The sequence below is a fragment of the Hypanus sabinus genome, chromosome 4 (genome assembly GCF_030144855.1).
Source record: "Hypanus sabinus isolate sHypSab1 chromosome 4, sHypSab1.hap1, whole genome shotgun sequence".
In the NCBI taxonomy this organism is placed as follows: Eukaryota; Metazoa; Chordata; class Chondrichthyes; order Myliobatiformes; family Dasyatidae; genus Hypanus; species Hypanus sabinus.
In genome coordinates this window covers 60,477,853-60,490,728 of record NC_082709.1, presented here as the reverse complement: position 1 = coordinate 60,490,728, position 12,876 = coordinate 60,477,853, and the positions used below count along the sequence as shown (strand labels likewise).

The 12,876-nt window shown below is 42.0% G+C and overlaps 1 protein-coding gene across 2 annotated transcripts in view; it reads right to left on the bottom strand.

The window, feature by feature from the left end:
- The window catches only part of LOC132392808 (disco-interacting protein 2 homolog A-like), a 264,557-nt gene that overhangs the window by 157,515 nt on the left and 94,166 nt on the right, over window positions 1-12,876 (bottom strand). For both annotated transcript variants that reach the window (XM_059967204.1, XM_059967205.1), the window contains exon 2: window positions 7,933-8,004. In XM_059967204.1, coding sequence (XP_059823187.1) covers window positions 7,933-8,004 — 72 coding nt within the window. The remainder of the gene's footprint in view (window positions 1-7,932; window positions 8,005-12,876) is intronic.

The window sequence follows — 12,876 nt, the reverse complement described above, 5'->3', positions numbered from 1 at the left end:
TCCTTTCCAAAGACACTGCCTGACTTGCTGAGTTCCCCAGCATTTTGTGTGTGTTGCTAAAGACCTGATTGTTGTCTTCAGGAAGGGTAAGGACAGCAAATATACACCTGTCTATATGAGTGTGAAGAAAACAAGAAGACTTTCATATTAACACTTCCTAATTTCACAATGAAAAACAATTGTTGATTTTAAATGATATTTTTGGGAAAATATAACTTTGATGTTTTAGAAAACACTGCCAAAATATGAAGTCAAGTATGGTTGAATAATTCAATTGTCTGGCTACTAAAATTCATTACTTTGATGATCACAAAAGGTTTTGGTTGAGGAAGGCCTATATACCAAAAGTGCCAATTATTTTGTTGAAGTTCATACATCACAATCTTTTATGAAACAGTCTTTGTTCTTGTTGAGCTACTGAAATTTAACTGTGCAGAACAAGTCATTCACATTCATGATGCATGACACAGTACACAAATAATAGGAGATGGGAAAAAGAAGAATTTAACAAGTCCTAATGTACACATTCAAGTACAATAGTGGTCGCCAACTCGTCGATCGTGATTGACTGGTCAATCTTTGAGATTTTCCCAGTAGATCTCAAAAGAAAAAGAAAATTAAATACACATATACTGTTGAGAGTGTTTCCAGGTTGCAGGGCTTTAGTTCCGTTCTTTCTGCCCAGTGAGGATGCATGTAGCTCCCCCGCACTACTCAGTGTACTTCAGCGGTCCCCAATCACCGGGCCGCGAGGAAACGATGTAAGTCAGCTGCACCTTCCCTCATTCCCTGTCACGCCCACTGTTGAACCCATGCGAGGTCATCAGTCGCCTAAACGCAGTAACACCCTCGCACGGCCGGCAGGAAGTGCCGTTGCTACCGGCCTGGACCATGGAGTGTGGACAGATGGACGCCGCCTCTAAACCTGTTCAGCACACTGAATGTTCGTGGGGAACCCAGTGCTAAAATATTTGCAGTCGATCTAATTCAGGCTCGGGGTTTCATAAGCAGCAGAGCAGCTACCGCGCTGCGCTCTACTGAAACAAAATTTTGTCAGCCAGTAAATCGGGGGGGGGGGGGGGGGGGGGGTGGCGGGTGCGCGTCCTAACGCTCTCCTCACTCGGTCGGTCACTCTCTCTGGACTACGACTGCTGTGGTCCCAGCACAGGGACCTCCGGCCCTGACTTTGTCCTCTCACCCGACCCACAACCAGCCGCACCTGGCCAAGACGTCTGGCGGCGGGCGGGAGTCTGGAGTTCGGGCCCGGAGGCTGTCTAATGAGCCAATGAAGCCCTCAAAACTGTTTCGGCACCTTCAGTCCAAACACCCTGCACTTAAAGATGAACCTGTTGAGCTTTTTTTCCAGCAGAAAAAACGCGAGCAGCGCGGGACAGGAGCTAAGTGTCGAGAGCCACGAAAACTAAACTGCAAAATAGACTGGACATAAGGAACCTGCTTCAAGTATCGCTGTATTCCCATCGTGTTTACCTCCCACCCCCACCGTCGGCCAGTCCGCAAGAATATTATCAATATTAAACCGGTCTGCGGTGCAAAAAAGGGTGAATACTCATGATGTTTATACATTATTTCTACTTCCGGGTTGTGGGGTTTTACTTCCTTTTTTTTCCCCTGCCCCGGCATGCAACTAATCAATCTGGAGTCGATCTTGCCTTTCACTAGGCTGAGGTAGGGGATCTTGGGCTTAAAAAGGTTGGTGACCACTAAAGTACAAGAACCAGTGGGGTAAAATGAAAAACTTGATAGAAAAATACTTAAGCTGCAATTTGTGCTTATATCAATGCTGCCTCAAATGGTAGTCATGTTGGTTTAATTATGAAGCTAGATGTTGTTAAATTATATTTTTGATTTACATAAACAAAAACTTATTAGCATATAGTTACAAATTATTGTGTTCTTTTATTGGATATCCACTAAAGTGATGATTAAAACATGTTCAAAATGCCTTGCATCAGCATTGTGCAATCATTTAACAGAGTAGGGAACTGTCATCTTTGTCAACCCAGCCCAGACAAATGAACCACTCCAAACTATAAAGTCACAACTCCAACAAATAATGAACAGCTTCAGCAGAACAAATCAAAACAAAGGATAAGCTGTACCCTACCAACTTCCAAATGCTAATAAAAAAGATTCTAACATACCATGTTACGCAGGTCAAAATTTTTGGCTATCATTACCAACATTACTTTCATCAGGAAGTATCATTAGCTCTGCAAACTGATAAAAAAAAACAGAGCATCTGCCAGGCCGCCTCTCACCAGGGAACTAACAGGAATGTGTATGTTTGGAAAACTGGGACACTGACAGCATATGATAAAAGTATACCAGGATTACCAATGAAAAGGTTGCTGCCACCACTTCCTGGTCAAATATGAGAGCATGGGTGGCAAAGGAAACTCAAGTGAGAAAGCTTAAGCACAACAAATATGCCCTTTTAAGGAAAAAAAATACTTTTTTTTAAATGGATAAATGAAGATGAGCTTATTTGAGGCCAAATGTAGCCTCGATATCAAACCTGTTAAAAGGAGCAACTGAGCCTCAACAGTCAACTTACCCACTTGACAGCTGAATGGCACGGGAAGTAAATCACAGAAGACACACTGAGTGAGCTACACCATAGTATGTGTGAACTCTCAACCTATGCAATCATCTCGACTAGATTCAATCATCTAAAAGGATCACCAGAATACTCCACTCTTTTTAATCACTGCATCCGTGTGTCTATAAGAGTATCTAAAATTACCCTAAAGTACAGTCAGCCTTCCTTATCCATGGGGGATTGGTTCTGTGACCCCCCCCCCCCCCGCAGATACCAAAAAACATGGATGCTCAAGTCCCTTATATAAAATGGCGAAGTATTTGTATATAACCTACACACATCCTCCCGTATACTTTAAATCATCTCTAGATTACTTATAATACCTAATACAATGCAAATGCTATGTAAATAGTTGTTATAATGTATTGTTTAGAGAATAAAGACAAGAAAAAAAAGTCTGTACATGTTCAGTACAGACACAACCATCGTAGCTCTTCTGGGAATGCTGACGCCACCTCAGCATCAGCCAATCCCAATTCTCCCATGATCTTTAAGTTTTTGAGGCTGTAGCACTTTACATAGCTAGCCAGCCATCCCTTACCAACTTTAAACTCCTTCCTCTCGCTCACAGCACAAGTAGCGAACGAATGAGACACGAGGCGAACAATACTCAAACAACGAGTGATACTTCTAGATTACAGTATTTATAATACCTAGTATAATGGAAATGCTATGTAAATAGTTGTTACACTGTATTGTTTAGGGAATAAGGACACTTTGGAGGAGGCTCAATAATACTAAATTCAGGATCTGTGGAGGTTGAGGGCTGAGGACCACTTCGGCAAGCGACATGCCACTTTCCAAAAGATCTAAGATTTCTACTTTCTTGGCAAGAGATAGCACTTTACGCTCCCTCTTAGCCTTTGAGAAATTGCTTTGACCACTTAATTGCTTTTTAGGCGTCTTTTTTTTACAGAAACAAAGTAGGAACCAAATGAGACACAAGGCAATCAACGCTCAAAACGATGAGTGCTGGAGAGAGAACTTCTGGATTTTCCCGATCCGCGGTTGGTTGAATCTGTGCATGCAGAACCCACGGATAAAGAGGGCTGACTGTATCCGCTCTACCACCACTCTAGGCAGTACATTCCACACACTCACCACTCCCTGTGTAAAAAGCATTCCTCTGACATTTCCCCCACCAAATATACTTCCCTTTAATCACCGAGTATGGCCCCCCTTGAATTAGCCACTTGTGCCCTGGAAGAAGGTCTCTAGCTGTCCATTACCTGTATCTTATCATCTTGTGCACCTTTATCAAGTCACTCCACATCCTAAAGAAGACTGTCTATGACAACTTGTATGCTTTATAAGTCAGAATTTTCCCAGTTGTGAAGAATTAGCAAATTTAATTCCAAACAAATTAGAGTAGATTTCTCTTTGCCCCCACCCCCTGCTTCCCAACTCATTCTACCCTCCAACTACTCACTGGCCACTGTAGAACTATATTCATTATGAATTCTAATCTTGCAGATGATCTTCAGTGTATTACAAACAATTTAAATACACAGATAAATATATAAAAAAACATTTCAAAACGTTCTTACCTAGGGGGCACAAAAAAAACATCTACACTGTCTCGTGCAGTCTTTGATTTTTAAAGCTCTCACGGTAACCCAGATCCTACAGAAATCTTGCAGTACTGAAATTATCTCTACACCTACTATCACTTTCGAGGTGAGAAATGTTTAACCAAGAATTGTGACAAATGAAGTAATTGAGCTTTACACATCTATTCCCCCATCAAGAAGGTCTTAAGGCTCTCTACTTCTTTCTTCACAACAGACCCAAACAATTCCCCTCCATCACCACCATACTTTGTCTGGTGGAACTGGTCCTCACTCTAAACAGTTTCTCTTATGGCTCCATCCACTTTCTCCACAGTCAAGGTGTAATCATGACCTCACGTGCCCCAGCTTTGCCTACTTTTTCATTGGATATGTGGAACAATCCATGTTCCATGCCTTCGCTGGTAATGCTCCCCAGCTCTTTCTGTGCTACATTAATAGCTGCATTGATGCTGCTTAGTGCACCCACACTGAGCTTGTCAATTTCATCAAATTTGTCTCTAACTTTTCACCTGCCCTTAAGTATACTCAGTTTATTTCTGACAACTCTCTCCTCTTTCTCAATCTCTCTGTCTCCATCTCTGGAGACAAACAGACCACTGATATATTTAAAAACCCACTGATTACCTCCTCCCATATTGTCTCCTGCAAAAATGCCATTCTTGTTTCTTAGTTCCTTTGTCTCCATCGCATCTGTTCCCAGGATGAGGCTTTCCTTTCCAGGACATGTCCTTCTTCAAAGAATGGGGTAATCCTTCTTCTACCAGTGATGCTCCCCTCAATCAATTCTCCTCCATTTCAGAAACATCTGCACTCACCCCCACTCTGCCTTAACAGTGATAGAGTTTCTCTTGTTCTTACCCATCTCCCCATGAGCCTCTGCATCCAACACATCACTCTCCACAACTTCAACGGAACTTGACCACCAAACACATTTTACCTCCCCCACCCACCCTCACTTTCCACAGGGATCGCTTCCCCCATGATTCCCTTGTCCAGTCCATCCCTCCCCTCTAATCTCCTTCTGGGCACTTAACCCTGCAAGCGCCAAGAATACTACACCTGCCCATTTACCTTTCCCCTCAGCTCCATCCAGGGCCTCAAGCAGTCCTCCCAGGTGAGGCAACCCTTCACCCGCAAATCTGTTGGGGTGCTTCTGATGTGGCCTCCTCCACATTGGTGAGACCCAATGCTTTGTTGAGCACCTCAGCTCTATCCGCAAAAAGTGAAATTTCCCAGTGGGCAACCATTTCAATTCCTATCCCTATTCCCATTCCACATGTATAGTTTCCTCTTCCACCACAATGAGGCCACTCTCAGACTTAAAGAACAACATCTCATATTCTGTCTAGGTAGCCTCCAACCTGATGGCATGAACATTGGTTTCACCATCTTCCAGCATTTTCTCCTTCCCTCTTCTTCATTTCCCCACTCTGGCCTTTTACCTCTTCTCCTCACCTACCTATCATCTCCTCCTGGTGTTTCTCATCCTTCCCTTTCTCCCATGGTCCACTCTCCTCTCCAATCAAATTCCTTCTCCTCCAGTCCTTTGACTTTTCCACATCACCTCCCAGCTTCTCACTTCATTCCTCCCTTCCTCACTCAGCTGGCCTCACTTATTACCTTGTAGTCCTGATGAAGAGTGTTGGCCCAAAATATTGACTGCTTATTCATTTCAATTGATGCTGCCTGACCTGCTGAGTTCCTCCAGCATTTTCTGTGTGTTGCATTGAGCTATTTATTACCAGCACTGTAGTCTAGATGTAGCAAACAGAGAATTTGAAAACTTAAAGGCAGCTTTAAGGTAAAGCTCCCAATCAAAAAATGCACAAAAGTCACAAAAGGAAGAATGCTGAGTTATTCAGTCAGGACTTAAGTTTTACAGGTCAATATAAATGGACATGAGAATAGGAATTTTAAAACACACACAAAATACTAGAACTCAGCAAGTCAGGGAACATCTATGGAAATGAATAAACAGTCTACGTTTTGGGCCAAGACCCCTATCAGGACTGGCCGAAGCCAGAATAAGGTCATGGCGAGAGGGGAAAGGGGAAAGGGTACAAGCTGGCAGGTGAGAGGTGAGTAACACACACAAAATGCTGGCATAACTCAGCAAGTCAAGAAGCATCTATGGAAATTAATGAACAATGGAACATAATGAACATTTTTCCACTATCAGCAGAATCTTGAATTGGTGATAGGTGAGACCAGATGAGGGGGAATGTGGGTGGTTAGGGTGGAAGGATGAAGTAAGAAGTTAGGAAGTGACAGGTGGAAGAGGTAAAGGGCTGAAGAAGGGATATAATAAAAGAGGACAGTGGATCCTCTCCTACAAAAGGAGGAGGGGGACCAGAGGAAGGCAATGGACATGTGAGGAGAAGAAGTAGGATGGGAATGGAAGAGAGAAGGGGTCAGAAATTACCAGCAGTTAGAGAAATTATGTTCATGCCATCAGGTTGGAGGCTACCCAGACAGAATACGACATGGTGTTCCTCCAACCTGAATTTGGTCTCATTATGGCAATAGAGGCGGCCACAGACAGGCCCGTCAATATAGGAATGGCAAGTTGAAGTGAAATGGGTAGCCATTGGGAACTCCTTCCTGTATCAATATGCATTCATCCATCTCTCATGATAACTAGCATGTATTGATTACAGCTCACCAGCTCAAAGATTTTAAAATTCCTAAACACAAGAGATTCTGCAGATGCTGGTCATCTTAAGCAACACACAAAATGCTGCAGAAACTCAGCAAGTCAGACAGCATCAAAGGAGGTGAAAAAAGTCGACATTTCAAGCTAAGACCCTCTATCAGGGCTGGAAACAAAGCGGGGGGGGGGGGGTAAAAACCAGAATAAGGTGGTAGGCAGGGAAGGATTACAAGTTGGCAGGTGATAGGTGAAACCAGGCGAGGGGGAATGTGAATGGTAGGGTGAGAGTATGAAGAAATTAGGAGGCGATAGGTAGTGGAGGAGGAATCTAATGAGAGAGGACAGCAGACCATGGTAGAAAAGGGAGGAGGAGAACCAGACAGAGACAAAGCACAGATTACATGGGATGAGAGGGTAACCAGAATAGGAACAGAAAGAAGAGAAGTGGGGCGGGGGTTGTGGGTGGAATTCCCAGAAGACAGAGAAATCAGGTTCATGCCATCAGGCTGGAGGCTACCCAGAGAGAACATGAAGTGTTCTGAGTTTGGTCTCATCAAGCAGTAAAGGAGGCAATGGACAGAAATGTCCATGTGGAAATGGGACATCAAACTGAGATGGGCAACCATCGACAATAAAGGTGCTTGATGAAGGTCCCCCAATCAAAGTTCTAACAGCTACTGAGAAAGTGTAGTGCTGGTAAACAATTACATGAAACATCACAAGTCTATGGATTTGGAAGGTAACACATTCAATGATATACATAAATCAGGGACAATGCTAAGTCCTTTTAAGAAAATATAGTAGCATTTATTAAGAGTAGTGGGTGAATTTGAAAGCAAGGGAACAGTTTACAGCAATACCAAACATAAGGACCAGAAAATTGTACATTCAACAGTTTAAATAGAAATTAATCAACAAAAGTGCAGCTCATGGACATGATGAGTATAGAGGACAATGTGGGTTTTAAAAAGAAAAATCACATCAAGTGTGGGTGATAGGCAAAGGCATAGCAAAGGCATTTTCTCAATCCGAATGACAAAGTTCATCACATTCCTTTTAATCTACTATTTTGTTAATCATTTACATCTTACCTACAGTCTGTGGTATGTATGGAGCCAGCAGTTTGGCCTTTTTCTTTTCATAGCCCTTCTGAGTGATATCACCTGAATGGAAAAAAAGAACAAGTTTTAATCTTTCATTATTTGGTAAATGTGTATACAATACAAAGATAAAACTTTTCCAAGCCTATCCCCAGTTGTTATGCAGTATCAATAATGAAAATAATATAGAAGGATTTATGCTGCTGAGTTAAAAGGAACCTTAACATTCCAAGCAATAGTAAACAATTTTATCTGTGAAACTGTCACAGGAAATAATTCAACTAATGACCATCTTGATTGCATTGAACAACAAAGATTTTGCTTCCTGAATACTCTTGGGTGTATCTTATGAATTTGGGCCACTGATCATGAAAATAGCCATGAAATTTCCCTTTCATGTATTTTTTTTTTGAAGTCGCCTATATTTGTTATTTTGGTTCATAATTAAAGTCCATTAAAATATAGCCCACAATTTAAGCTGAAAAGTTTTCCATCTTGTCCAGGCATGCTAAGGAAGGGTGGATTCCGCATGGCCGGACAGGTTTTAGAAAGGCTATAAAAGCATCAACCACACACCGTTCTATGCATTGGGTTTACATCACGTTGATGAGCATGCTCTATGCGCATAGCACACTGTGTGTACTCATTATGATAAAGTAATTGTACTTTTGGGAGCATTTGTGACAAATATACACTTAAATCTCAAAGACAGAGCTCAACTCCTCTTATTAAGAAAGCCTGTGAGTTCTAAAATTGGCCTGAGCTCCTCACATTTGTTGCGCAACATGCATTGTCGTTCTTAGAGCTTGGCTCAGAGGTACTCAGTAGTCAGTGTTATTATGCTATTTGCAGTGCCAATGACAGGGCTAGAGCGGAAGAATCATGTTGGCATTCATAGCAAAAGGATTTGAGTACAGGAGCAGGGAGGTTCTACTGCACCTAGAGTATTGTGTGCAGTTTTGGTCCCCTAATCTGAGGAAAGACATTCTTGCCATAGAGGGAATACAAAGAAGGTTCACCAGATTGATTCCTGGGATGGCAGGACTTTCATATGAAGAAAGCCTGGATCGACTAGGCTTATACTCACTAGAATTTAGAAGATTGAGGGGGGATCTTATTGAAACGTATAAAATTCTAAAGGGATTGGACAGGCTAGATGCAGGAAGATTGTTTCCGATGTTGGGGAAGTCCAGAACAAGGGGTCACAGTTTAAGGATAAAGGGGAAGCCTTTTAGGACCGAGATGAGGAAAAACTTCTTCACACAGAGAGTGGTGAATCTGTGGAATTCTCTGCCACAAGAAACAGTTGAGACCAGTTCATTTGGCTATATTTAAGAGGAAGTTAGATATGGCCCTTTTGGCTAAAGGGATCAGGGGGTTTGGAGAGAAAGCAGGTACGGGGTTCTGAGTTGGATGATCAGCCATGATCATACTGAACGGCGGTGCAGGCTCGAAGGGCCAAATGGCCTACTCCTGCACCTATTTTCTATGTTTCTACTACTTCTGCCTGACCTGTGTGCCTGGTTTCTCTCCTAATAACAAGAAATCCATTGAATACCCCAATTTCCCTTCAGTCATGAGACCTGCGCCACCTGATGACAATCTTCCAGTACTGAAACCATCAGATATGGAGTCTGGAGGAGGTGCATGAAGATGCCATGATGCTCAACCCAGGAATGGAAAACAAGAAAGATGCTGATGCAGATTTTGAATCCTTTACGTGAGTAAGCCTCATCTGATAACTCAATCTGAATTAAATGACCTAATCAGAGACTTGGGTTTATCAAAAGCAAAAGCAGAATTACTGGGTTCAAGACTGCAAGGATGGAATCTGATGTCACCAGGCAAAAAAATTTCCAACTTTCACTGCCACTAAGAAGATTTGGTGCAATTCTTTGGTCAGGTTGATAATCTGCATTTTTGCCCTGTCATTTATGATCTTTTGACTGCTTATGGTTGCCAGTATGACCCACTACTATGGCATCTTTTTATTAATTCTTCAGCTAGAAAGCTGTGCTACTACACAACAGCAATGTCCGGCCTTTAATAACGATCAGCTATGCACTACACATGAAGGAAAACTACCAAAATCTGGAAGCAACACACACAAAATGCTGGTGGAACTCAGCAGGCCAGGCAGCATCTATAGGGAGAAGCACAGTCGACGTTTTGGGCCGAGACCCTTCGTCAGAATTAACCGAAAGGGAAGATAGTAAGAGATTTGAAAGTAGGAGGGGGGAATGTGAAATGATAGGAGAAGACCGGAAAGGGTGGGGTGAAGCTGAGAGCCAGAAGTTATATTGAGACACCTCAGTACAGTAACAACTGGAACATCTGTGTTGATCTGAAAATAGTAGTGCTGCTACTAGGAAAGCAGCTCAGATTCACCAAGTACTGTTGTTTCATTTGCAAATGGGACAGCAGTGCTAAAGAATCTCATTACATTAAAAAGGATTGGTCTCTCTGTAAGCAGTTGGTTCCAGGGCAGAAAAGTGTGGCACATATCTACTTGTAGATCCAAAAAAGATAGTTTTGCCTCCTCTTCATGTAAGATTGAGGCTTATGAAAAATTTTGTGAAAGCGATGAACAAAGAAGATAAAGGGTTTCAGTATTTGAGACAGACGTTTCCCAGAATAACTGATGCCAAAATTAGGAAGACATTTTTGTTGATCCACAAATCAAACTGGTAATCAATGACAAGGAATTTGAAGAACTTCCAGTGGGACCAGAGAAAACCGCATGGAAGGTATTCTTGGATGTTGTTGAAAATTTTTTTGACAACTACAGAGCATCAAATTATGCAGCTGGTTGACAACATACTTCAAGCAGACAAAACCAAGTGCAACATGTCACTAAAGACTAATCTTCTGAATTCCTATTTAGACTTCTTCCCTGCAAATTTTGGCACTGTCAGTGACGAGCATGGTGAAAGTTTTCACCAGGGCATGGAGAAATGGTATCAGGGTAACTGTAATCCATCAATGCTGATTGATTATTGTTGGGACACGTAAGTGAGAAGCCACAGACGTCGAGTACAAATGAAAATAATCAAAGCATTTTTAGCTCAGTTGAACTCTTGCAAAGCATCAGCACCATTACGCAACTAAACCCATTATATTCAATAAAAGTTTATTTCTTGTTTCTCCAAATTCCTACATGATACAAGTGATCTGAAATTATATTTGTGTTCAGCTTCAAGCAGTCCATCGTAACCATAAAAAATCTTGGGAAGCAACACTTCTGAAAAAAATTTGCTGTCTAGTCTTATTTGCCCAGTCAACTGGACGCAACACAACAACCCATCCCTCACTTGAGGGGTCAGCATCACATAATAGACATTAATCAGAAATGGTGTTTGGAGAGGGCTGGTAGGTACAGTGAGCCCTCTGTAACCACATTAATAATACAAGTTGATTTTTTTTTAAAACAGGGGAGCAACTTTCTAAAAAAATTCTGTATGTCTAATTTACATTCATCTACAAACTCAAGAATCAGGAACAATCACAAGGCTTATTCAAATAATAAATACAAATGTCAAAACCAAACCATAGCCCGATCAGAAATAAGTTTTACTTCCAAAATTATGAAACTAGCAGATAAAAATAATGCATTGGTTATAATGGACTTGCATTTCATCAGCACACCTAATAGTGGGGAGGATACTGATAGGTACAGTTGCAAGAAAAAGTTTGTGAACTCTTTGCAATTACCTGGTTTTCTGCATTAATTATTCATAAAATGTGGTCTGATCTTCATCCAAGTTACAATAACAGGCAAATATAATCTGCCCAAACTAATAACCCACATTAGACCATTAGCAAAATTAGCAAAATTTCTGGGATACCTTGTATGAACAATCCCCTTCAGCTCATGCCACAGTATTTCAATTGGGGTAAGGTTTGGACTCTGGATTCTGACTTAGCCATTCCAAAACACAATTTTTTTCTTTTCAAACCATTCTGTTATTAATTTGTTCTTGTGTTTCAGATCATTGTCTCGCCTTGGTACAATTTTGAATTCACTGCTCCCTAACAACTGCAAGCTGTCCAGGCCCTGAGGCAGCAAAACAACCCCAAACCATGATGCTCCTTCTGCCATGCTTCACAGTTGGAATGAGATTTTGGTGTTGCTATGGTGCCCTTTTCCCTCTAAACATAGCGATGTGCATTTCTGCCAAGAGGTTCAACTTTTGTCTCATCTGTCCACAGAACAGTGTCCCAGAAGTGTTGTAGAACACCCAGGTAGTCTTTTGCAAACTTAATACATGCAGCGATGGACAGCAGTGGTTCCCTCCATGGTGTCCTTCTGTGAACATCATTCTTGTTCAGTATTTTTCTTATAGTGGACACACGAACAGAACTTTTGCCAAGTTCTAGCAATCTCTGCAGGTCTTTTGCTGTTACCCTTAGTGTGATTTTTGCAGGATGCCTGCTCTCCTAGGGAGAGTAGCACCAATACTGAATTTCCTCCATTTGTAGACAATTTCTCCTACTGTGGACTGATTAATACTCAGGTCTTTAGAAATACTTTTGTAGCCTTTACCAGCTTCATGCATCCCTACAATTATTCTTCTACAGTCTTGTGAAAGTTGTTTTGATCCAGGCACGGTGCACAAACAGATCTTTCTTGAGACAAGCAGGCTCTGTCAGTAACCCGACTGTGTGCCTTTTTTATAGGGCAGGGCACTTCTACAACCCCCTGTTACCCCTTCCCCCGACCTCTTTCCACAAATCGCTCCCTGTGATTCCCTTGGCCTCTCGTCCATCCCCACTAATCTCCCTTGTGGCACTTATCCCTGCAAGTGTAAGAAGTGCTATACCTGCCCATTCACCTCCTCCCTCACCTCAATTCAGAGCTCCAAACAGTCCTTCCAGGTGAGACGATTTTGCACCTGCGAATCTATTAGGGTTGTCCACAATACCCTATCACCTCCT